Genomic DNA, 27,429 nt, shown 5'->3' on the forward strand with positions numbered 1-27,429 from the left:
CCAATAGGAATAGTCTCTGCCCTCCAATATGTCCAACTCCTTCAGGATTTTCGATCAAATCTCCTCTCAATCTTCTCTTCTCCAAGAAAAACAATCCCAACTCCCCCAATTTATTTCCATGACTGAAATCCCTCATTGTTGGAACTGTTTTTGTGAATCTTTTCTGCATTTCTCTAATGCCATCACATAGAGTCGTAAAGATGTACAGTATGGAAACAGATCTTTCAAACCCTTCCTATCCACATACCCATCAGATGCTTTTTAATTTTTTTTATTTCAAAAATATACTTTATTAATAAATACTTTGATCTACACAACTGGACATGCCGCACATAGGTAAACATTCCATTTCTTTTCATACCAAATCAGAGTAATCATTCCTATTTACAGATCGCTATGATTATATTTGAGCTGAGGTGTCAGCGGAGCCCAAATGACTACGTGGGCCCCCTGTTCTTCTTAGGCAGGCAGATGTTACATGGTGGTCTTTCCCCACCGCACCTTGGCGGCAGCTGCCCCAAGCTTCAGCGCGTCCCTCAACATGTAGTCCTGGACCTTGGAATGTACCAGTCTGCAACACTCAGTCGGGGTCAACTCCTTCAGCTGGAAGGTCAACAGGTTTCGGATCACCCAGAGAGCATCCTTCACCGAGTTGATGATCCTCCAGGCGCTATTGATGTTGGTCTCGGTGTGCGTTCTGGGGAACAGGCCGTAGAGCACAGAGTCCCGCATCACGGCGCTGCTCGGGACGAACCTCGACAAACACCACTGCATTCCTCTCCAGACTTCCTCTGCATACGTACATTCCAGAAGGAGATGTGTGACAGTTTCGTTCCCCCCCCCTCCCCCTCGCAGCCGCTTCGAGGGCAGCGTGCGGTGCGGCAGAGAGCCCAGGCATGCATAAAGGATCTCACAGGCAGAGCCCTTCTCACCACCAGCCAAGCCATGTCTTGGTGCTTGATGGAAAGTTCTGGTAATGAGGCATTCTGCCAAATGTAATCGTACCAGCCTCTACCACTTCCTCTGGCAGCTCATTCCATAGATGCCCCACTCTTTGTGAGAAAAAGTCACCCTTAGGTTTAGGGTGAGAGGAAAAAAATTTAAAAGGGACCTATGCCCTCTAGTTCTGGACTCCACAATCCAGGGAAAAGACCTTGTCTATTTACCCTGTCCATGTGCCTCATGATTTTATGAACCTGCGTGGAGTCACAGGCAGATAGGATAGTGAAAAAGGCATTTGGGTATGCTTCCCTTTATTGGTCAGAGCATTGGGTATCGGAGTTGGGAGGTCATTTTGCGGCTGTACAGGACATTGGTTAGGCCACTTTTAGAATATTCTGGTCTCCCTCCTATCAGAACGATGTTGTGAAACCTGAAAGGGTTCAGAAAAGATTTACAAAGATGTTGACAGGGTTGGAGGGTTTGAGCTACAGGGAGAGGCTGAATAGGCTGGGACTATTTTCCCTGGAGCGTCGGAGGCCGAGGAGTGACCTTCTTTTCTAAAGTGTGGTGCCCAGAAACTGGATGACATATTCCAGCTGCAGTTTTGCATACAAGCTTCGCAAATTGTTTTTGATGCCATATGCTTATTAAGAAAGCAAGTTGTGAAGAAAATACAAAAGCTCTGCAAGGATTATGTAAATAGGCAGATGGCAGTACGGTATGCAGTTGTCCACTTTGGCAGGAAGGACAGAAAAGGAAAAACAGGATATTATTTCAAAAGAGACATTCTGCAGAATGCTGAGGGACTGGGAGATCTGGATATCCTTGTACATGAATCATAAAAAGTTGCCATTCAGGTGCAGCAGGTGTGGTATAGCGGATATTGTGGCATGTTGGTAAATGTCATTGGATTGTGATGCAAAAGCCCAGGCAAATGCTCAGGGGACATTGATTTAAACCCAAACCGAGTGACTGGTGGAATCAGAACAACAAAATTTGGAATTGAAAGCTAGTTGCAATAACAGTGACCATAAAACTATCATTGATTGTTGTAAAGAATTTATCTGGTACACTAATGTCCCGAAGGGAAGGAAATCTGTCATCCTCTGTGATTCCTGATTCACAGAAAATTGGTTGAATTAGCGAGACCCAAAACCTGTACTGCTCGGGTCCTCTTACATAAGAAGAGACACTTATATTTGAAGCAGTTTTGAAAAGGTTCACTAGTTGATTCATTGGATGAAAGGGTTGTCTTATGAGGAAAGGTTGAGTCTTTCCTCATTGATACTTAGGTGATCTTACAGAAACAAGAACGATTCTGAAGAGGCTTAATAGAATAGATGCTGAATTGATGTGTCTTTGTATGGGAGAAGTTGGAACTACAGGCATAATCTAAAAAGAAGTCATTTAAAATGGAGATGAGTTTCAATTTCTACTTTCAGAAGTTAATTATTCTTGGGAATTTTCTTTCTCAGGAGAGGAGTGGAGACTGAGTCATTGAAGATAATTAAGGATAATTTGACAGATTTTTGATCAATAAGGGTATCAAAGTTTTATGAAGGAGAGGCACCAAATGTGGAGGTGAGGTTGCAGTCAGACAAGCCATGATCATATTGAATAGTGAAGCAGGCTGAAATGAGAAAAATAGCCTGGTCCTGCTCCTATTTATGATGATAACCATTCTTTCTTGATTCCATTACAAATGTATCCAAATTCCTCTGTTCCTGCACCAACTTTAGAATCATATCCTTTAAGTTATACTTTCTCTGCAAACAATGACCACCTCCAACAAGTGAGATAATAATCAATCACTTGATTGGCACCACATCCACTACCTTCAACAGTCACTTCCTTCACCACAAATGCAGAATGGTCGCAGTGTGAACCAACTCTTCAAGGCTCTTTCAAACATATGACCTCTAACCCATAGAAAGACAAAGGCAAATGTTTAGGAACACTTCTCCAAGGCAAATGGGTTCCAATCAATGCAGCTGCTTTATCCTGGATGGCATTGAGCTTCTTGAGTTGGTAGTCTTGCACTTATCCAGGCAACAGGAGAATATTCCTTTATACTCCTGACTTGTGCCTTATAGATAAAAGAAACAAGATCAGGGGAGACAGGAGGTGAAGTTACTCACCACAGAATTCCTAGCCTTTGACCTGCTCTTGGAGCCACAGTTTTTACATGACTAGTCCAGTTGAGTTTTCGGTCAATGACAAACCCCAGAATGTTGTTTCTGGCAGATTCAATCTTGGTACTACCTTTAATGTCAAGGGGAGATGGTAAGATTCTCTCTTATTGGAGCTGGATGTTGATTAGCAGAGAGACAACAAATGAAAACAGCATGATTTTGAAGTAAATGTAGAGCATCCTAATGTGAAACCATATCGCTGCTCCTCCCTGTCACTGTGTCATAGCCATGGAACTCTTTCCAAAAGCACTGTGGGTGCTCCACCTTGTCAAGAGCAACTAGGCAACAGCAACAAATGCTGGCCTAGCCAGAGATGCCCACAGCCAAAGAACATATCAATAAAAGAAAAGAAAAAGACACAATTCTTTCTTGCCATCTTTAGTGATTTGTACACATAGGAATCTAGGTTCTTCTGCTCCTGCACCCCATTTCAAATTGTGCTATTTATTTTATATTATCTTGCCTTGCTGTTCCTACCAAAATATATCATATCACAATCCTCAACATTAAATTTAATCTGCTGCACTGTATTTTGTAGATGGTACACACTGCTGCCATTGCATGTCAGTGTGAAGGAAGTGACCGTTGAATGTGGTGCCAATCAAGTGATTGTATCTGCAGACCACACCAGCCTGGCTGTTCCTCCACTATTGCAGATGGACAAGTTTGCGTATACTCCACCATTGAGTTTGTTTAATTGTCCATTACCATATGTAGTAGGACTGCAGAGTTTAAATATGACCCTTTGAATATAGAATTGCTTAGCTCTGTCTATTATCTACTGTTTATGGCATTTGGCATCCAAGTAATGCTGTTTTGTAGCTTCACCAGGTTGACACCTCATTTTCAGGTAAACTTATTACTGTTCCTGATATGCCCTTTTGCATTCTTTATTAAGCCAGGCTCGATCCTCTGGCTTGGTGATATTGGTAGAATGCCAAAGTGACAGAGTTGAGAACTCCTAGGACAGCTTCCACCTGACAGTATACAAGCGTTGCCATCTTTGTTGGTGGGACAGGACATGCCAATAGATGGCAATGATACCTTTCTATAAGGTACGATTCAGTGATTATGATTATGTCAGGCTGTTGCTTGACTAGTGAGACAAGTCTCCCAATTTTGGCACCAGCCCCCAGAAATTAGTAAGGAGGACTTTGCAGGGTCCATCTTTATGTTTTTTTAAGACTTCAGACCATCCTCTTCTGCAATGAGGACTGTTTTCAAGACACCAAAATTTATTTCCGAGTTCCCTAGCCTTTTTTTCCTCAATAGTAAAAGTAATGCAAAATATTCTTTTAGCATCGCTTCCATGATTCCACACATAGATAACCTTGTTGATCTTCAAGGGGTCCTATTCTCTCCCTAGTTACACTTTTGTTCTTAAATGTACTTGTAGAAACTCTTTGGATTATCCATAACCATATCTGCCAAGGCTAATTCATATCCCCTTTCTCGCCATCTTTAATGATTTGTGCACATGTGAATTGAAGTTCTTCTACTCCTGCACCCCATTTATTTTATATTGTCTTGCCTTGTTGGTCCTACCAAAATAGATCACATTACAATTCTCAATATTAAATTTAAGCTGCTGCATTGCATTTTGTAGATGGTACATACCATTGCCATTGTACCTCAGTCATGAAGGAAGTGACTGAGTCTGGAGTCACATGCAGGCTCGACCAGATACGGATGTTAATTTCCTTCATTAGTGAACCACATGGGTTTTCATGACAAGCAACAATGCTTTCATGGTCACGGTTAGACGTTTAATTGCAGATTTTTACTGAGTTCATATTTCACCATCTGCTGTGTTAGGATTCAAAACCCAGCCCCCAGAAGAAATGGTCTATGGTTTATTAGTCTTGCGACAATACCATCAGGTCATTACCTTCTCCACATTATCAAATGTCTTTTGCAAGTACACGTACAGCACATCGAAGACATCACCTTCATCAACCCTCTTTTTAATCATCAAAACACTTAGTTAAGTTTGTTAAGTACAACCTGCCATTAGCATATACAAACTGGCTTTCCATAATTCATATACCTTTGTCCAGGTGACTGCTCATTTTATCCCAAATTATTGGTTTGAGCTTAATATTTTTGGCCGAGTTTGAGTTGCATCAAATTTTTTTGGACAGTTGGTTGCCATGACACCTCGTGAATATTTTCACCCAATAATCAGAAAGGGTCAATTAACGTGCTGCCTGTCATTTAGCATCTCACACCCCATGAGGAGAGGGCCCCGACTCTGATTATGCAGCAGGGACTGGACTAGTATCACAGGCTGCCTTGGGCTTACTGTGCCGAGGCCTGCTGACAATTATGACAACCTGCTGGCTTTTTGTCTGTGCCAAACAGTATGACATGACAGCAATAATATGATCTGGTAACATAACATACTATCTCTGGCTAAAGGGGTGAAGCACAAAAATGAAAGGCAAGACACAAAAAGGAAGGGATGGTGTGAGCACCAGGTAGGTGAATGAGAGCCAATGAGACAAGAGAATAGCCTGAAGTGACATCCCAGTCCAGTCCATGAGCTGGGTATATGGTCCCTGAGTGCTCAGTATTCTTCCAGTACTATTATCATATCATTTGCTGGTGCAGCCCATGATGCAGCATGGAAATGCACAGGAGCACTGCATGCGAATCAGAGTTGTTCGAGGCTGATACATGTTGAATGTCAATACTTGTGGACATGGGGTGCAAGATGCCAGTGCTCATGGAGAATGTCCTGAAATGTGGTGCCTAGTTTCCAACATGGGGTTTGTCCAAAGCAAGCAATGAGCTGAATTCACCAAGTATCCACCTTAGTTTCCATTTCAAATTTTCCTGATGCTGAGCCTCTTAAGCAAATTAGGCAAGATAGGAGGCTGAATATTAATGAGGTGAGTTGGGTTATTAGAAGTGTTTTAACAGCCAATGTCAGGCAATTGGCAACTCACCACTGCTCAGCAAGAATCTTAACACTCCACTTGTAAAAAGCATAAAAATAAATTGTGCAGGTTTCCCCCAGCTGAGATGAGCAGCAACGCACTTATCACCCAATTCTATCACACTTCTCACCATAGTTTAAATCATTCAGATCTCGATAGCTTTACAAACAATGGACTGAATCCTTTCTCTCACTGAGGAGAAAGTGAGGACTGCAGATCAGAGCTGAAAATGTGTTGCTGGAAAAGCGCAGCAGGTCAGGCAGCATCCAAGGAGCAGGAGAATCTACGTTTCAGGCATGAGCCCTTCTTCAGGAATGAGGAAAGTATGCCAAGCAGGCTAAGATAAAAGGTAGGGAGGAGGGACTTGGGGGAGGGGCGTTGGAAATGCGATAGGTGGAAGGAGGTCAAGGTGAGAGTGATAGGCCGGAGTGGGAGTGGGGGCGGAGAGGTCAGGAAGAAGATTGCAGGTTAGGAAAGTGGTGCTGAGTTCGAGGGTTGGGACTGAGACAAGGTTGGGGGAGGGGAAATAAGGAAACTGGAGAAATCTGAGTTCATCCCTTGTGGCATTGGGGAGACAGGCTGCCGACTTGCGGAACGTTTCAGAGAACACCTCTGGGACACCCGGACCAACCAATCCAACGACCCCGTGGCTCAACACTTCAACTCCCCCTCCCACTCCATCAAGGACATGCAGGTCCTTGGACTCCTCCATCGCCAGACCATAGCAACACGACGGCTGGAGGAAGAGCACCTCATCTTCTGCCTGGGAATCCTCCAACCACATGGGATGAATGCAGATTTCTCCAGTTTCCTAATTTCCCCTCCGCCCACCTTGTCTCAGTCCCAACCCTCGAACTCAGCACCACCTTCCTAACTTGTCCGCCCCCACCCCCACTCCGGCCAATCACCCTCACCTTAACCTCCTTCCACCTATCACATTTCCAACACCCCTCCCCCAAGTCCCTCCTCCCTACCTTTTATCTTAGCCTGCTGGACACACTTTCCTCATTCCTGAAGAAGGGCTTATGCCCGAAACATCGATTCTCCTGCTCCTTGGATGCTGCCTGACCTGCTGCGCTTTTCCAGCAACACGTTTTCAGCGTTTCTCACCACTGACATTAACTTGGCTGGCCTGTTGCTTGCTTATCCTTATTTCTGAACAAACTTGTTACATTTGCGAGTCTCCAGTTCTCTGATATCACCTCATGGTATTTGCAAGATTATGACCACTGCCTCCACAATTCTCAACCCTATATCCCTCAGTATCCTCAGATGCATCTGACCCAGTCATGGTGATTATCAGTCATATGTCTATCCATTCTTTCTGATATTTCCTCTTCTGTCAATTTTCAGCCTAGCTGGCGTTTGAATGATGTAGTCTTCCACTGCGGGTTTGGCAGCATCCTTTTCTTGGTAGAGACATACATAAAGTAATAATTTAGTACCTCTAGCATACCACCTGCTTCCAAGTTTAAATCCCTTTTATTGGTCCCTATAACATATTAAGTAAAAAAAGTGGAGACAGGAAATTCTCAGCAAGTCCTGCATACTTGTGCAGAAAGAAAGAATTAATGTTCAAGGACATGAACTCCATCAATGATGAATAGCCATTGACTTCATCCATTGCACAGAGGTAGATTTGGTGGCAGGAGAGAAGGAAATATTTTGAAAATGGTGCTACAGGTTGGCTATGATGGTGTTGTCTGCCCAAGCCAGTTTTGCCAGATGCAGGGGAGTATTAAGCAGCAGCAGGCAGCCCACTAACTAACTAAATTGGGAACATGTGGGGGCATACTACTAGCAGCAGAGTGGTCTCTGATTGCTTTAAAGGGTTTTCAGATCCATGAAGGCAGACTCTCAGAGCTGGGCTAGGTAGCCCATGAGATCTCATTAATTTATTCCTTATCCACACCTCTTTGACACAAAACTAAAGACACAGCCATAGATTCTCCAATGGAGTGCCTTACAACATTCCCCCACCATCCCAACATTTATTTAACGCTTTCAATGTACTAAAATGTCTCAGGGTCAAACATGCCATGGCTGAGAACAGAGTGGCTTCATCTCAAGCTCTTGCCAGGGAGAAAGATGCAGTCAATAACCAATATAAAAAACTGAAAGAATTGCGGATACCCGTAAATCAGAAACAAAAACACAGACATTGCTGGAAATGCTCGGCAGGTCTGGTGGCAAAGAAGAAAACTCGGAGTTAATGTTTTGGGTGCGGTGACCCTCCCTCAGAGAAAGGGTTACCAAACCCAAAATGTTAACTCTGATTTCTCTTCATAGATGCCGCCAGATCTGCTGGACCAGTAAGAAGACTTTGGAGCAGGGACCAAAAACAGCAGCTTGAATCTTCTTGCATTTAACTGATGGAAATTTCTGCTGATCCAGAAATTTAAGCATGCCAATAATTTAGTTGATAAATCAAAAGGAGGTGGTGCTGAGGTAGTTTGGCATACATGTGAAAACTGACACTTTTGTTATGTTGAACATACATATAGAGGGTATGTTAGGGAGGATATACTGAGGCCCAGGATGAGGGACCCAGTGCTTTACCTTCACCACAGCAGGAATACAGGATGCACAGTTAGCAGCTGCAGCTTTGGAGGACTGCAGATGTGTAAACAAAATCAAACGTGTATTTTTGGAAGGAGGGATTAAATGAGAAACTACAGAAATAATTGAAAGCAAAGCCAATATTAAAAAAGTAATAAATGTAAACAAAGTAGGATAAGAGAAACAGAAAAGTTAGCATAAGGGAACTAAGGTTAAGATGACGTGATTTTAAGTTTAAGGCCTGGCTGCACAGATCATTTAAGTAGAAAGTGTGGCCTCTGGTATTTCGGAAGTTAGGGTCCTAGATGACCATATGTGCAGGAAGTGCTTCCAGCTGCAGAAATTAGACCTCGGAGTTTCAGAGCTTGAACAATGCCTGGAGTCACCGAGACACATCCTGGAGGTTGAGAGTTACGTGGATAGCATACTCAGAGAGATGGTCACACCAAAACTAAAGTGTCTGGAGGAATCAAGGAGTTGCTGGTCGCCAGGCATGTCCAAGAGAAGCAAGCAGGTAGTCCCTCTCATTCAGCTCTCAAATCGCTTTTCCATCTTGGTAACTGATGAGGGTGCTGTTCTCAGGAGAATGCAGTCAGAGCAATGTCTGTGGCACTGCAAGTTCAACTATACAGGAGAGGAAGAAAAAGAAAGGAAAGGCAACAGTGATAGAAAATTCATTAATTACAGTAACAGACAAACATTTCTGTGGCCAACTTGAATCTAGGATGGTATTTTGCCTCCCTGGTGTAAGGGTCCGGATGGTCACTGAACAACATCCTTTTGGGGGAAAAGAGTGAACAGCCAGAGGTCATGGTCCATGTTGGCCCCAATGACTTAAGTAGGAAATTCTGTCATCAGAATTTAGGGACCAAAGTAGAAAGTTAGCAAGCAGAACTTTAGATAAAGTAACCTCAGAATATTCTCAATGCTATCTAGAAGTGAGTACAGAAACAGGGAGATAAGGCAAAATAACGTGTGACTGGAAAGATGATGCAAGTTCCTCAAACCAGCACTAGTTCTGGAGAAGATGGCACCTATGCAAACCAGACAGGTTGCACCTGAACAGAGCTGGGACTGAATTCCTTGCAAGATGTTTTTCCAATTCCATTGAGAAGACTTCAAAAGTAACTTGGCAGGAGTGTTGGAACTAATGAAGATGCAACTGGCACTGGTATAGACTGGTGAAGTCAGAGAAAGATGGAAAAAATGAAGTTAAACCCAGTAGTACTATGCTTGTACGTGAATGCATGGAATCCAGCTGTAAGGTTGGAGAGTTATCGGCGTAAACTGTCATGTGGAATTTTGACATCATGGTGATAACAGACACCTGGCTTAAGGAAAGGCAAAACTAAAGAATATTAAATATTCCCAGTCCAAGGTATTCAGAAAAATTCAAAAAAGGAAAAAAAAGAGGAAAAGTGGCAGTATTTAGTTAAGGATGGCACTGCAAGCTGGAGAAAGAGGATGTCTTAGAGAGTCCATCCACAGAATTAGTTTCACTGGAACTAAGAAAAATGGTACAAATTACATAGCTCTGGAAAAGCACAGCAGGCCAGGCAGTATCTGTGGAGCAGGAGAGTCAACATTTCAGGCATGAAGGGCTTATGCTCAAACATCGATGCTCCAAGCCCTTCATGCCTGAAATGTTGACTCTCCTGCTCCACAGATACTGCCTGACCTGCTGTGCTTTTGCAGCGCCGCACTCTCGACTCTGATCTCCAACATCAGGCAGTCCTTGCTTTCTCTCATTGCTATGTGTAGACCACTAATTAGTGGAAAAGATGTAGAAGAGCAAATCTGCAGTGAAATTACAGAGAGATGCCAAACTTGAGTATTTATAATGGGAGTCTTCAATTTCCCAAGCATAGAGTGTGATATTTGTATTGTACAGGGCAGTGAGGGCAAATATTCCTGGATTGCATGCAGGAAAGCTTTTTACAGCAGTATGTTGAACAGGAAAAATGCACTGTTGGACCTGGTTCTTGGAAATGAGATGGATCAAGTGTCAGTGGAGGTACATTTAGGAAACAATAATCATTGTATTGTAAAGTTCAAAATAATATCAGGGAATGACATGCCATAATCCAGAATGAGAAAAATCAGCTGGCAGAGTGCAGACTTCAGTGGGGCAAATATAGACCCGAGTACCAGGAGAAGTATCAAAGGTTGAAATCATGGGGAAAAAAATGCTGAAAACGTGCTGCTGGTTAAAGCGCAGCAGGTCAGGCAGCATCCAAGGAACAGGAAATTCGACGTTTCGGGCATAAGCCCTTCATCAGGAATGAGGAAAGTGTGTCCAGCAGGCTCATGGTGAAAAAGGCAAATAAGGGAAGCAAAGAGGAATTATGAGAAAAGACTGGTAATCAACATAAAGTCTGTCTTTACCAAAAATAGAGATGCTGCCATGGTGACAGAGGAGGGAATTCAGTTACTGGAAGGGTTCAAAATTGGTAGGGCACAAGTGTTGGGTAGACTGTTGGTACTTAAAATTGACAAGGCTCTGGGACTGAATGGGAGGAATCCAAGGTTCTTGAAGGAAATAAGAATGGAAAATGATGGAAACAAATGGCTCCTGCACTGTCTGCAGTTTTTTGGTCTTACCCGCACTTGTGGGAGGTGCCCAAAATCTGGAAAATTGCAAACGTCATGACCTTGTTCAAGAAAACTATAATGATAATCCCAACAATTACAGATCAGAGAGAGTTTAACTTCAATGGTTTTGAGAGACAATCATTCCGGACAGAATTAGTAATTACATGAAAAAGGATGGGTTGATTAGGAAGAGCCAGCACAGATTTCTAAAGGGAAAATCATCTTTTATTAACTTGCTGGAATTTTTTGAAGCGATAACAAAAAAACTTGATGAAGATAATGCTGTGGATGTAGTGTACTTGGATATACAGAAGGTATTTAATACAAAGTTGGCTGAGTGAAAGGACACAGAAAGTAACAATCAATGGATATTTTTCAGGCTGGAGAAGGACTTGTAGTGGGGTTTCCAGAAATCACTAAAGGAAACTCGATTTTCCTGATAAATGCTAACAATTTAGACTTGGTGTGCAGGAAGCAACTTCAAAGGTCGCAGATGATTGCAAAAAAACTTGAAAAAAAACTGTAAAATGTGAGGTGGCCAGTATAGAACTCCAGAAGGATTTTGTTGAGTTAGTAGAGTGGCCAGATACATGGCAAATTGGTCAGATTGACCTCCTCTAGATATCCCAGCATAGCAGAAGCCAGCTGTCAGCCAATTCAATTCACCCCATGTGATGTCAAGAAACGGTTGGAGGTTCTGCATAATGCAAAGGCTACGGGCCCTGACAACATTCCTGAAGATGTGTGCTTCAGAAATTGCTAGACTTCTGCCTAAGCTATGCCAATAAAGCTACAACATGACATCTGCCCAACAACATGGAAAATAGTCCAGATTTTCCCTGTATATAAAAAGTGGGATAAATCCAACCTTGCCAATTACCAGTCCATCAGTCTATTCTTGATCGTCAATAAAATGATGGAAGAGGTCATCACAGAGCTGTCAAGCAGCACCTGGTTTGGGTTCTATTCAGGGCAACTTAGCTCCTGACCTCATTACATCCTTGATTCCAACATGGACAAAAGAGCTGAATTCCAGAGATGAAGTGTATGCGACAGCCCATGGCATCAAGGTCGCATTTGACCAAGTGTGGCATCAAGCAGCCCTAGCAATACTGGAGTCAATAGGAATCAGGGAGCTAACTCACCGCTAGTTGGAGTCATATGTGTCACAAACAAAACTTTGTAGTTGTTGGAGGTCAGTCATCTCGGCCCCAGGACATCACTACAGGAATTCTTCAGGGTAGTTGGCTGCTTTATCAAGGACTTTGTTCCATCATAAGATCAGAAATGGGTATGCTCAATGATTCAATAATAGTCACCACCATTCACAATCCTCAGATACTAAAGCAGCCCCTGTCCAAATGTAACAAGACTTCAATAATATCCAGATTTGTGCTGAAAAGTGGCAAGTAACACTAGTGCTACAAGTGTGAGGCAATGACTATCTCAAATGAGAGCCAATCTGACCACCTCTCCTTGACATTCAACGGGATTGTCATCACTGAATTCCCCATTATCAATATCCTAACGATCACCATTAATCAGAAACTAAACTTGACTCTCCAAATCAATACATTGCCTACAAAGGCAGGTCAGATGCTAGGAATACTGCAATGTGTAACCACCTCCTGACTCCCTAAGCCTGTCCACCATCTACAACACAAGTCAGGAGTGTAATGGAATATTCCCCAGTGGCCTGGATGGGTGCAGCTCCAGCAACACAAGATGCTCGACACTATCTAGGACAAAGCAGCCCACTTGACTGGTACCACATCAACACCCCTACCGCTTCCTCTGGCAGCTTGTTCCATATTTGCACTGTGTTAAAACATTGCCCCTCAGATCCCTTTTAAATCTTTCCCCTCTTACCTTAAACCTATGTCCTTGTTAGACCTCAGCTGAAGTACTACATATAATTCTGGGCACCATATAATAGGAAGGAAGTGAACACATTGGAGAGTGCAGAAGAGATTTACAAGAATGTTTCTAGGGATGATGTGATCCCACAGCCATTGGATTAGACCTAAACTTAGCTATCCTGCCACAACCTGCCATGAATGGTGGTAAACAATTAAAATGCCTTACTGAAGGAGGAGTGTGATGATGCTGTCACTTTAACAAGGTTATTTTGTTCTTGGGTTTTTTTTTAAAATAGGAGGAGGTCATAAAGGCAGAGGCGCCAAAATGTCTGGAAAAATCCTAGATTAACAATGGTTGGGGAGTGGCCAGTTCTCCTAGTTCAGATTTTTTTCTAGTTTGGTTTAGTTGTCAGAAGCTGCAGTCCAGAGAAAAGTATCAAGCTCAGCAAATGATTCTTGACTAACCTTTTTCTCTAAAATCTCTCCTGCCAGGTTTGAATTTACCTTTTGCCAAGGAGTGTGTTTATGGGATGTTACAGGAATTGAAACAGCTCCTTAGTTAAGTTGCTGTATTGAGTCAGTTAAGTTTTCCAATAGTTAAGTTATTCTGAATTCTGTTTTTAGATGACTTACAGTGTGGAAACAGGCCCTTCGGCCCAACATGTCCACACCGACCCGCCGAAGCGCAACCCACCTAGACATATTCCCCTGTCCCTAACACTACAGGCAATTTAGCATGGCTAATTCACCTCACCTGCACATTTTTGGACTGTGGGAGGAAACCAGAGCACCAGGAGGAAACCCACACAGACACGGGGAGAATGTGCAAACTCCACACAGTCAGTCGCCTGAGACGGGAATTGAACCCGGGTCTCTGCCGCTGTGAGGCAGCAGTGCTAACCACTGTGCCACCGTGCCACCCACTTTTGTTTGTGTTTCAACAGTAGAGATTAAATAAATTCTGTTTTGCTTAAAGCTGACTGGTTTGACTAGCTGGAATATCCATTTCACATCTGTTTTTAAAATAAGAAAACGTTAAGGTCTAAGCTACTTAAAGTTTGAGGGGGTCTGGTCCATAACAGGAAGCTCCACGAATATCCCCATCCTCCATGATGGAAGAGCCCGACAAATCAGTGCAAAAGACGTTTGAAGCATTCACAGAAATCTTCAGCCAGATGCGCTGCGTGGATGATCCATTTCGGTCTCCTCCTATGATTCCCAGCATCACAGCTACCAGTCTTCAACCAATTCAATTCACTCCACGTGATATCAAGAAATAGATGGAGGCACTGGATAGTGCAAAGGCTATGGCACCTGACAACATTACGCAATGGAACTGAAGACTTTACTGTTCCAGAATATGCCCCTCCCCTAGCCAAGCTCTTCCAGTACAATTACAATATCTACCTGATAATGTGGAAAATTGCCCAGGTGTGTCCTGCACACAAAAAAGCAGGACAATTCCAATCCAGCCAATAACTACCCCATTAGTCGACTCTTGATCATCAGTAAAGTGAAGGAAGAGGCCATCAACAGTGCTATCAAGCAGTACATCGAACAATACAGCACAGAAACTGGCCCTTCGGTCCACGATGTTGTGATGAACATGATGCTAAATTAAGCTGATCCCTTCTGCCTGCCCTTGGTCAATATTCCTCCGTTCTTTGCATATTCATCTAAAAATCCCTTAAACATTCCTATCATATTTGCTACCACCACCACTCCTAGTAGCACATTCTAGACTCCTACCACCTCTATCGAAAATCAGCAATAACCTGCTCAATCTTGCCCAGTTTGGGTTCCGCCAGAGCCACTCAAATTCTGACCTCATTACATTCTTGCTTCAAACATAGACAAAAGAGCTGAATTCCAGACAGGAAGTGAGAATGATGGAGAGGAACCATTCCTCCTCAGAAAAGGAACAAGAACACGAGGACATAGATTGAAAGTGACATGCAACAATAAGGGTAAAGACGGGAAAAACTTATTTGATTCAGCGAGTGACTCAGGTACAGAGTCAACTGCCTGGAAATGTGTTGGAAGCAGATTCGATTGAGATATTCAACAGGGCATTGAATAAAATTTGAATAAAAATAATATGTAAAGGTGTCAGGAAAAAACAGAAGATTAACATTTGGCAATGATGCTCTTTAGTGAGTCAGTGCAGGCATGATGAGCTGAATGGCTTCCTTTTGCATTGTTACACTTCTGTGATTGTGTAAAGACTCTAATTTCTTTCTGGTTTCAAATCTTTCATAGGCGAGGAGAATTTGATAACCACTATGCCATAGAATCATTGCATCAGACTTCCATTTCCTGACTGGGAATCAAAACATGGGACATGGTGGTGAGAATACTGAACCTTAACCAAGCAAGCCAAAAAGGATGGATTCAAACTATCAATTCCTGGGTTGTGTGTCCAGCATGTGAACATTTCTCCATCTCGTCAGGGTAGTGGGCAGGCTGTCAAAGTAGCTACGGGTAAAAAATGAGGTCTGCAGATGCTGGAGATCACAGCTGAAAATGTGTTGCTGGTTAAAGCACAGCAGGTTAGGCAGCATCCAAGGACTAGGAAATTCGACGTTTCGGGCATAAGCCCTTCATCAGGAATGAAGGGCTTATGCCCGAAACGTCGAATTTCCTATTCCTTGGATGCTGCCTAACCTGTTGTGCTTTAACCAATAACACATTTTCAGCTGTCAAAGTAGCTAGCTGATATAATTTCTTGAATCAAACAACATTTCCAGTGTGCTGTAGCCTGATTGTTGCCCTGTATATAAGCTCACATAATATATCCCACAAGCATTTTTGAGACAGCTACCTTGAAGTTTATTAACGCTAATTGTTTACTTTGCTAGATGCCTGAATAGACTGAGTTCTATTCTTATCAAGTTAATGTACATTATATGCACATAACAGACGGTCATCTAACTTTCTTAAAGGCACTCTGCCTGTCTGGACTGGAATTTGTGCCATAATGTAACATCCTCCCTTTTCCCTTTTAAGAATGGGAATGCTTTTCTGATAAATACATATTTATGTGCATCCTTATACATTATAGAAACATAAAAACATAGAAAATAGGAGGTGTAGGCCATTCAGCACTTTCAGCTGCTCCACCATTCAAAATAATTATACTTGATCATCCAACTGCACCTTGTTCCTGCTTTCTCCCCATACTTTTGATCCCTTTAGTCTTAAGATTATATCCAATTCGTTCTTGACAACATTCCATGTTTGCCACTTCAAATCTTTCTGTGGCAGATAATTCCACAGGCTTGTCATTTTACGGGTGGAGAAATTCCTCCTTGTTTCAATTCTAAATGGCCTACCTCATATCCTTAGACTGTTACTTCTAGTTCTGGACTCCCAGGTAATTGGCAATATCCTTCTTGTGTTTGCACAGTCTAGTCCTGTTAGAATTTATAGGTTTCCACATGATCCCACACTCCATTTTTCTACATTCAAGTGAATATAAACCTAACTGATTAAGTTTATTTTCATTGATTCCTGAGATCACAGGACTGACCCATCTGGTAAACCTTCATTGCAGTCCCTCCACAGCCAAACTTCCCTTCTTCAGATAAAGGGAGCAAAACTGCACACAATAGTGTGTGTAGCCTCACCAAGGTCTTGTACAATTGCAGCAAAACATCACTGCTCCTGTACTTGAACCTTCTCATAATGAGGGCGAACATATCATTTGCCTTCTTCACTATCTGCTGCACCTGCATGCTTCCTTTCAGTGACTGACTTACAAGAATATCTAGGTCTTGTTGCAACTTCCCCTTTGCTATCTACTGGCATTCAGATAATAATCAGCTTTTCTGATTTTATGACCAAAAATGTATAACCTCCTCACAGTCCACCCTCTGAATGTTTACCTAAAGTTTTGATGAATGTATAAGATGACAGTATCTAGTCCTTAAATAATTATCAAAACATGGCTGAGTAGACTCAGTCTATGGTGTGCTGTCTGTTATTAAAGATAGGTCCATATTATTATTACTACATAGAACATCAAACAATACAGCACAGAAATGGGCCCTTCGGCCCACGACCTTGTGTTGAACATGACACCAAATTAAACTAATCCCTTGTGCCTGTCCTTGGTCTATATTCCTCCATTCTTTATGTATTCATATACCGATCTAAAAAGTCTCTTAAACATTCCTATCATATTTGCTACCACCACCCCTGACAGCATGTTCTACACTCCTACAACCCTTTAAAAACTTGCTCCTCACATCTCCTTTGAACTTGCCCCTTCTCACCTTAAAACGCACACCCCTAGGATTAGACACTTCAACTCTGACTATCAACCCTATCTATGCATCTCATAAATTTTATAGACATATGAAATCTCCCATCAGCCTCTCCTAATAGCTCATACTTGCTAATCCAGGCAGCATTCTGGCAAACCTCTTCTGCATCCTCTTCAAAGCCTCCACATCCTTCCTGTAACGTGACAATTGAATGCAACACTCCAAGTGTGGCCAAACAAAAGGCTTATAAAACTGCAACATGACATCCTGACTCTTGTACTCACCTCCCCAAGCCAAAAAGACAAGTATGCTATATGCCTTCTTTACCATCCTAACAACTTGCATGGTCACTTTTTTTTTATTATTTGGGAATTCTAAAGTGGAGATAAATCGTGCTGTGAAGTTCTAATTTTTTTTTGAAGAATCGTTTGGAATGCCATTGGAAACAGTGAGCTAAAAGACAGCCCTTCTAAATTAAATCATGTAACCTAAACTAAATGTCCCAGCAAGCTACCTGGTCAGATAATTGCTGCTTATTGTCTACTTGAGCTGAAAACGTGTTGCTGGTTAAAGCACAGCAGGTTAGGCAGCATCCAAGGAACAGGAAATTTGACGTTTCGGGCCAGAGCCCTTCATCAGGAATATTGTCTACTTGAGCTTTTATGACTTTGTAAGTGGGTCTGTTTGATGACTAGTATGATATTTCCAGTTTTTGGAGTTGACATACTATGCAGTTGAGATTTGTTGTCTAATTTTTGCAGGACTTCACCATTGCTCGTTGCAATGTAATAAGACCTAGGCTAGACACAATAACATAGTATCTTCCCACAAATATGTGTGAACTCTGATGGTTTGGCCTGCTTCAAGTTTGGATAATCATCTTCATGCTGTTGTACCCATTTCACCTTTCTTCCCAAGGTGTTAATTTAGTGGTAATATCACTGGACTAGTAATCCAGAATCCCAGGTTAAGATTCCGAGGACATGGGTTCAAATCCCACCATGAGAGAAGGTGAAATTTAAATTCAATAAAAATCTAGAGTTAAATGCTAGCTTAATGAAAATCATGTGACCATTGCTGATTGTTATTAAAACCCCTTTTCATTGACAAGGGTTCTTTAGAGAAGGAAATCTGCCATTCTTATTGGGTCTAGCCTATATGTGACTCCAGACCCACAGAAATGCAGTTTCCTACATGTCTTGGAAGGATGCACTAGTGTACTGTAGATCATTATCAAACACAATCTGCTGAGTACATCAATCATACCGAACATGGTGAACAATAAGTTTGCTTTATTGCACACAAGAGAATTTGGTGGAATAGTCACTCACCAGAATGTACAGGGCAACCCCATAACCACAGAAATGTTTTCCGTGGATGGAACATATTATAGGGAATGTTCCAGAACCAGGGACCAGGAGGCTGCCAGGGAGGTACTTTTCCCATTGATATGAATAGGTTCGTTCCTATCTGCGGTTTTGGGATTCCACGGTAGATCCTGGAATGTAACTCCCTTGGGGGTGGGAAGGGGGATGAACATGGTCTACCATATCTTGACATGGAACTTTTGGAATTTTGACTTGCTTGCCTTTGAAGATTACATTCTTTGTAAATCCTAGTTTATATTTGATTGGCCATACAGAATGTGTTTGTTGGGACCTGTTGGATATCTTTGTGTCTCCTGCTGATGATGATTTTCTTGAGCTGTTGCAGCTGACTGTCATCTGATATAGCCTACTGAAACTGCTCTGCTTGTCTGAGGCCAAATGGATGAGGTCAATGTTAGTGTTATCTTATAATTCAGATTCAATAATATCCACTTTAAAGTCTGTGGAAATATCTTGGGTTCGTAATAGGATTTGGAAGTTAACTAGCAGCATCAGAAAGTTATTTGGACGCCTGGCTTGTGCTGTATTTCAGAAGTAATTGCTGGAGTGAGGAAATGCACTTCTGATTTTCTACAGATCATTTCCAATAATGTCTGGTTGACAAGAACAATTATATACATGCTGAATAGATAAATGTGCAACTGCTGTCTCCTGAAAACTACAGCAAGATTTTTTTTTCCCCAGTTTTGAAGTAGTTTGCCTGAGCTGTGCTAAAGCCCTTAGGACCAAATGCAATAAGCTTATCATCATGAAATAGAATTGTTCAGAGACCATTCTGATGCATTACTTCCAACGTGGTGAGTTTAGGGGGATTATAATATTGAAGAACATGTTGACTGGGTGATAAAGCATTTTTGAGACATTGAAGAACATGTTGGCGGTCTTCCTGTCAAATGTTTAATGTAGTTTTCCAGAGAAGCTCTTGAAGAGAAGTTTTGATGGCAAATTTCAAAGCATTTAGTTAGACAGTTGAAAAACTCGAGACATTTCTGTAAATCAGCTTTGTTTGTGGTATAGGCATTTTCCATATTCTCTCTAGTTTGGTAGCATCAGGTCTGGTACCACTCAAAGAAGTTGATTTGGCTTATGTTATCTGACATTTTTGTTGTTGAAAACAGACCATATATCCCTGTCACCATCATGAACAGAAGGAGGCTTATGCCATGTTCATGTTTAGTGCTTCTGAGAACTGAATGTGATACGGAGACAACCTGGTAGATTTGCAATGATATATCCAAATGTAGTTGGAATATATTCCACCTGATGGATAATCCAAATGGTAATCGAGGAAATAATATCTATGAAAGTGTTTCTACAATTGTCAGATCTTATGACTCCATGAAAGATGTAAGGACAGTTTCCATTCTTAACATCAAACTTGAAAAAAATGTTTGGCTCCTGAGAATTTCAGATTAAGCTCTTCCAGTGTAGGACATTTTTCCTCAAGTTCAATAGTTAGTTTGCCTTGCATCTAAACATACATGTAGAATGCCATCTTTCTTCAAGTAGTAGAATTGCACCAATCAGCATGATGCTCAGCTTTTGAAATGCTATTATTTTGTACCAAGAAACCCAATTCCAATTTGAGCTTTCCTTGAAAGTGAGGCTGCACTTATGAGAAGGGTTGATAGTGGGGTCAGCATCATCACTCAGTTGTAATGCTATATCATCTTTAAAGTTGATAGCATCAAACCTGGATATAGGCCAGTCAGGTAGGTGATGGATATACTTGATGTTGAGATCTGGAATTTTTGGTGTTGCAACTGGTGGATTAGTTACTTCATCGTTTGTAATAGTAATTGGACTTGTGCATGCTGGTAGACTAATAATTGTTGGTCCTGCTGTTTCAATCAAATAAATGCTTTGGGCATCCATTCCAAAGGAATATATGGATATTCAAGTCATATAGCGCAAGAGATGTCAGACCCATTGGAAGTAATTACCTGATTGTACAAAGTGCATTATGCCAGTTTGTTGAGTATCTCTCAGAGAAAATACCTAAAGAGGTTATATTTGCATTTGTACCTTCACTAAACACTGCAGTCCATGCATACTGTCCATACATTTTGGGGCATAATCACTTGTATAGAAGTAAAAGCCTCAGCTTTTCTGACAGTGTCCACGTGCTATGTCAAATTGACCATATACATTGCCCATCTGGTCTCTCTAATCTGTGTTGCAGGTACTTCTTGTTGACATGCTTGCATCAGCACAGGTTGCAGCATTTTCATCTTAGTTGTGTTATAACTTCAGTTCTAACCCAGGTAGATGAGGAGGAATGGCAGATAGCTGTCACTACAGCTGTCGTCATTTCAGCCTTTAATATCGAAGAGTTGGCACTAACCAGCTGTCAACATTAGTTTTCATTGGCAACTTGCTACCATCATAACATGGTTTCTCGAGTCAAATATCATTGCTAGTTTGGTAAGGGCTAAGTACTGTTGCAGGGTATTTGCTCATTGTAAGTTTAAACTTTCTGGGGAATTGCCACATAGAATTGCATTGAGAATTCTGCGGTTGCCAGTTGGTATCTTCTGGGGTAGATTGGGTCTCCCATTGCCTAAAGACTGGAGGATCAAGGCCCAGATTTCAAACATATTATAATGGAGAAGGCAACAAACTATAGGATCAAAAACTATAGGATCAAATAAGGAAAAGCACAGCAGGTCAGGCAGTATCCGAGGAGCAGGAGAGTCGACATTTCGGGCATAAGCCCTTCATCAGGAAGATTGCCTCCGACTCTCCAGCATCTGCAGTCCTCACTTTCTCCAACAAACTACTGTATAGGGACCTGGTTCAAAATGTTTAATGTCTTAGAATCATGTCGTTACAAAGATCAGATATTTCATGGACATTGTTGGCCATCTGATCTGTTTCTTACGATATTATGTGTAAGATTCTCGCTGGAAATAGTTAATTATTGTGTCTTCAACTATTAAGTACTGCACTGTCAGTATGATCACCAAGTACAAAACATTCAAAGATGCATTGGCCTCGTGTCATTAACACAGGAACCACAAACTGCAAATGTCTCATTCAAATACTATATAATGATCACAGCTCAAAACCACACTGACATACGTACAAAGGTGACAAATTTTCTGACACATCCACAAATGTTTAATGATAATGGGTGCAATTATTCATCATTAGATAAGGCAAAAGTTAGTCAGAGGGACTCACAATGAATTTTTGAAAGCATGCATGTTTCAATAAATAAATTGAAATCTGTGAAAAATTGATGTGTTTTGCCAATGAAAATAAATGCCAAGACTTTAACAGTGAGTTCTCAGGATGTGCTAAGAGGTCTTTAATAGATGGAGCAGGTAGAAAAGATCAAAGAACAAATTAAATTTTGTGCTTTTTATATAGGGTAATTCTAAACAAAAGTGAGAAATTATGTTTAATTCGTAGGTGGCATTAGACAAATGCAGCCTGGACATCCTAGTAGAAGAAATAGAAAGAGAACATCAAAAAATGTATTCAAATGTATTACTGACATTAGACATTTAGAATTGAACAGGAAATTCTGCAAACTTTCAGCATATATGGCAGATTGTTTTACAGATTGGAAAGTTATAGCAAGAGATCATTGACAAGGCTCAGTAATGGGACAGACCAAGGGTCAGAAACAGAGACACAAACTGAAGGTGAGTAAGGGGACATAGGCTGAGAGTCAAAAACAGAGACACAGACCAAGAATCAGTAATAGATTCACATACTGAGGGTCAGAAACGGAGACAAAAACTGCGGGTCAGAAACAGAGTCATAAGCTAAGGGTCCCTGACTGTGGGACTTAAGATCATTGGCGCAGATCTTTTGATGGGATGATCTCTGCAATAGTATGGACTGGATTTGCATATCAAGATCAAGTTGAAGTTCTAATGCCACTGACTCCACAGGAATAGTCCAAGATGTCGAAACTTCTGATAGACAATTACCTAGCATTTGGACATTTCAAAAGAAAGTCCCTGATTCAGAGTGCGCACTCTGTATGAACATTCATCACATTAACTGATAAGACTATTGCCCAAGAACTGGAAAATGCTTCTTTTGTAATGTAAGCATTCTATGTTTATGTACACAAGTTACATTACAAAAGTCACATTTGCTGGTAACTTCCTCCACAATTCAATCTCCTTAAATGTCAATTTTAATCTGATTTCTTCTGTGAAGTGCATTTGAAACTGCTATACAAATGTAAGTTGTTGTTGCTGTTCTTAGGTAGCTGATGTCTTCACCAAACCCCAAATTACTATTTCATCTTCCACTGGAGTCCATGTGCAATGCTTTAGCTAGTGTGAAGGGAATTATGATCAAAAAATTAGAGCAATCAAATAAGACTGGCAATACCACGAACTGTGCCCCAACTCTGACCCAAAGTTTGAGCATTTAACTAGGTCCTCTGGACTGGGAATCATCACTAGAACTGGGCTAGAAGCTAAAACCCAATACTCCTCAACAAGTCCGAAATAGTTCAAAACACATCTTTAGAGCTCCACTTTGCAGCTAATTATTACCATGAATACTCAGTGATATTTGATGTGATAGAGTAAAGGAGGTTCTAATGTGTGTTTAATAAACATGATAATTTGGTAGCTGTACTAATGAGCAAAGATAATTACACAAAGAAAATTCACATTAAGATAATTACACAATGGAAATAATGATTGAAAAATGTCCACATACAGAGGAGGTGGTGCTCGGTGTCTTAAAACACATAAAGGTGGCTAAATCCCCAGGACCTGATCAAGTGTATCCTCAAAATCTGGAGGAAACTATGGAAGTGATTGCTGAGCCTCTTACTGAGATATCTGTATCACTGATAATCACCAGGTAAAATGCGAGAAGACTGGAAGTTGGCTAATGCGGTGCCATTATTTAGGAAAGGTGGTAAGGAAAGCCCAGGGAACTATCGACTGGTGAAGCTGACATCAATGGTGAACAAATTGCTAGATGGAATCCTAAGGGACAGAATTTACATGTATTTGGATAGGCAAGAAGTGATTAGGGATAGTCAACTTGATTTTGTGCATGGGAAATCATGCCTAATTAACTTGGGTTAGCTTTTGAACAAGTAATGGATAGGACTGATGAGGGAAGAGCAGTGTTCATGATCTATATGGACTTCATTAAGATATTCAACAAGGTTCCTTGTGGCAGAATGGTTAGCAAGGTTAGGTTACATGGAATATAGGAAGAACTAGCAATTTGAATACAGAACTGGCTTGAAGGCAGAAGACAGAACAGAATTGAGAAAGATCTTTTTCACCCAGAGAGTTGAAAGTCTATGGAATTACCTGCCCAATGAAATAGTTTATGCTACTTCAGTAAATGTTTTTAAAGTTAAGATAGATTTTTTTGAACAATAATGGAATTAAGGGTTACTGTGAGAGGCCGGATAAGTGGAGCTGAGGCCATGAAAAGGTCAATCACGACCTTATTGAATGGCAGAGCAGGCTCAAAAGGCCAGATTGCCTACTCCTGCTCCTAGTTCATATGTTCTTATGACAGAGGGTGATGGTGGAGGGTTGCTTTTCAGACTGGAGACCTGTGACCAGTGGTGTGCCACTATTTTTCGTCATTTACAGAAATGATTTGGATGTGAACATTGGAGATATAGTTCGTAAGCCTGAAGAGGACACCAAACCTGGAGGTGTAGTGGACAGCGAAGAAGATTGCTTCAGAGTGCAACAGGATCTTGATCAGATAGACGAGTGGACTGAGGAGTGGCATATGGAGTTTAATTTAAATGTGAGGTGCTGCATTTTGGAGAGGCAAATCAGAGCAGGTCTTATACACTTAATGGTCAGGCCTTAGGGAGTGTTGCTGAACAAAGAAACCTTGGAGTGCAGGTTCATAGTTCTTGAAAGTGGAGTCGCAGGTAAGATGTTGTGCAACTTGAAAGGGTTCAGAAAAGATTTACAAGGATGTTGCCAGGGTTGGAGGATTTGAGCTATACGGAGAAGCTGAATAGGCTGGGGCTGTTTTCCCTGGAGCGTCGGAGGCTGAAGGGTGACCTTATCGAGGTTTGTAAAATCATGAGGGGCATGGATCAGATTAATAGACAAAATCTTTTTCCCTGGGGTGGGGGAGTCCCGAACTAGAGGGCATAGGTTTAGGGTGAGAGGGGAAAGATTTAAAAAGAATCTAGAAGGCAACTTTTTTGCACAAAGGGTGGTGTGTGTATGGAATGAGCTGCCAGCGGAAGTGGTGGAGCTGAGACAATTACAACATTTAAAAGGCATTTGGATGGGTATATGAATAGGGAGGGTTTGGAGGGATATGGGCCAAGTGCTGGTGAATGGGACTAGATTAGTTTAGGATATCTGGTCAGCATGAATGAAATAGACCAAAGCATCTGTTTCCGTGCTATACATCTGTGACTCTATAACGTATATGCTTGCACTGGAGGCAAGGTTCAATTCCTATAATGAGGGGATGGGTTTTTGATTAGATTTTCCTACAGTATGGAAACAGGCCCTTCGGCCCAACAAACCCACACCAACCCTCTGAAGAGTAACCCACCCAGACCTATTCCCTGTCCTAAATTTACCCCTGACTAATGCACCTAACACTACAGGTAATCCACCTAACCTGCACATCTTTGGATTGTGGGTGGAACCTTGAGCACCCAGAGGAAACCCATGCAGACACAGGGAGAATGTGCAAACACACAGTTGCCTGAGGCTAGAATCGAACCCCGGTCCCTGATGCTGTGAGGCAGCAGTACTAGCCACCGAGCCAACCTGCCACCCTTTTTGTAGAGATATTGAGCAAATTGGACTTATCCAAGTTTAGAAGAATGAAACATAATCTTATTGAAACATAAAATATTCTAATAAGTGGGCTTGGCACAGTGGGTACTCAAGGATTTTTCCCTTCGGGGGATCCTATTGCTAGGGAGTGGTTAAAAAGGGGGACTTCTACTTAAAACAGAGATGAGGAAGAATGTCTACTTAAAAGGGTCACAGGAACCAGGAATTCACTTCTCTAGTAATCAAGGTTGAGTTAGACAGGCTGAGCAGGGCAGGGGGAAAAGGAAAGAGGAATGAGGCAACAATCAGATCTTAATCAACTCATGTTCTTATAGGGCTGGCTTAAGGGAATGAATTACATACTTCTGCTTTTATTTTTCACCTCTTGGACAGACCCCGAGACCCAGAATTATGTTCCTATCATCCATTCCCACAGCTCCTTCCTGCGACAGATTTTCTCAGTGTCAGTGTGATATTCAGATGTGTGGAGATTTAGCAGATGGACCTGCACGGTTGGGGTAAGGTGGGGAGGGGGCGAGGAGATATGAAGTTTAAAGCTATTATTATTTAACTGTCGGTCAGCGAGGTGGGGCGAGAGGCGAACGGGGTTTGTCGCAAGTTAGGTCACAAGCATGAGAGTTTTGGCTTATATAAAGTTATCGGTGAACAGAACCGGACAGTGGAGTCTTGAGACAACAAAGGCACAAGCGAGGGGGTTGAGCGGTAGACCAGCCGATATCACAAGAAGCGGAAATAGGTGGATATAACAACCCCAAAAGGTGAGAAACAGTGCAGTTCCACCTCAGAGAATGGCAATACAGTCCCCGGCTGGGCAAGGGAGTTTGTGACGTGGGGTCAAAGGCAAGGATTTTGTTTATCCAAATGTTTATTTAGAGGAAACTCCTGTTTAACTAGTAAGCAGCCTGACTAGAAACGGTTTTAGACTGTAAGCTTTTGCAGACTGAAACCTAACAATGACAAGGCAGGTTCAGACAGTGCCTGTCCCACAAACTTGGCTCTCGCTCCTTTTAGGTCTGTTTGTATGGCCGTGTTAGCAAAAGATGTCGCTGAGGTGGGAATTGTCATTTCAGAAACTGCGACTGCGACACATACAGTGAGAACCAATATACCGGCCTGCGTAACACCCTGTACAACCTTATCTCAGAGGCACAGACTGCATCTGCACAGAATTCCTACATTGTGAGCCATTCGTCTGGCTAGTCTCAGTGAATTTGCATTTAAGGATTTTACAGTAAAATCAACGATGGCTTCGTCCAAGCGTTCAGCTGATGTCGTCCGCAGTAGGTTTTTTCAAAACATTTCATTTATTTAAGTGACGCTTGTGAGACAAATGCTAGGCGGTAGTCTGAGATCACGAGGTACAATTCATTCTAAGACAGCTTTTTGAATTTTCCCGGATTTAATCCATCACTAGCAACTCCATGCAAAAAAAAATTCCACCCCAGTCCAACACCGGCACCTCCAGTCCATGCAACAGACTAACAATGACTTTGGTCACTTTCAGTTTTACCCCTGCCCGCCTTTTGCTTTCTGCCTTTCAGTGGCTAAGTTTGGAGAGATTTCCCCCTACCTTGCCGTGCTCCAACCATCTCAGCGCTTTGTACCGCTCTCTAACTCCAGAGGGTTCCGTTTGTCTGCTTTCTGCCAACTCGGGGACTGCTTTTGACAACAGTGGGAGGAGTCACAGATCTGATAAACCTCTCAGGCTGAACAGGGCGAAATGAATTCCATTGTTTTTGTAAGGATAAACGAACGAACGAACACTTCCTCAGCCTTTCTGGGTTTTTTTTCAAACACCGGCAGAGGAATACAATAAAGAAATCCTGCGGATGTTTGATATCTGAATCCAAACATCTGTTTGCCCTCCAATAAAAGGTCTTCATACACAAGCATGTTCCCTTTCTTCCACACCAA

General features: G+C 41.9%; 1 protein-coding gene across 1 annotated transcript in view; it reads right to left on the minus strand.

The window, feature by feature from the left end:
- Positions 1-27,166, minus strand: part of entpd1 (ectonucleoside triphosphate diphosphohydrolase 1) — a 129,738-nt gene extending 102,572 nt beyond the window's left edge. Inside the window, exon 1 of the mRNA XM_060842149.1 lies at positions 27,086-27,166. Coding sequence (XP_060698132.1) covers positions 27,086-27,104 — 19 coding nt within the window. The 5' untranslated portion in view covers positions 27,105-27,166. The remainder of the gene's footprint in view (positions 1-27,085) is intronic.
- Positions 27,167-27,429: the final 263 nt, after the last annotated feature.

This window comes from Hemiscyllium ocellatum, chromosome 22 (assembly GCF_020745735.1).
Source record: "Hemiscyllium ocellatum isolate sHemOce1 chromosome 22, sHemOce1.pat.X.cur, whole genome shotgun sequence".
Classification (NCBI taxonomy): Eukaryota; Metazoa; Chordata; class Chondrichthyes; order Orectolobiformes; family Hemiscylliidae; genus Hemiscyllium; species Hemiscyllium ocellatum.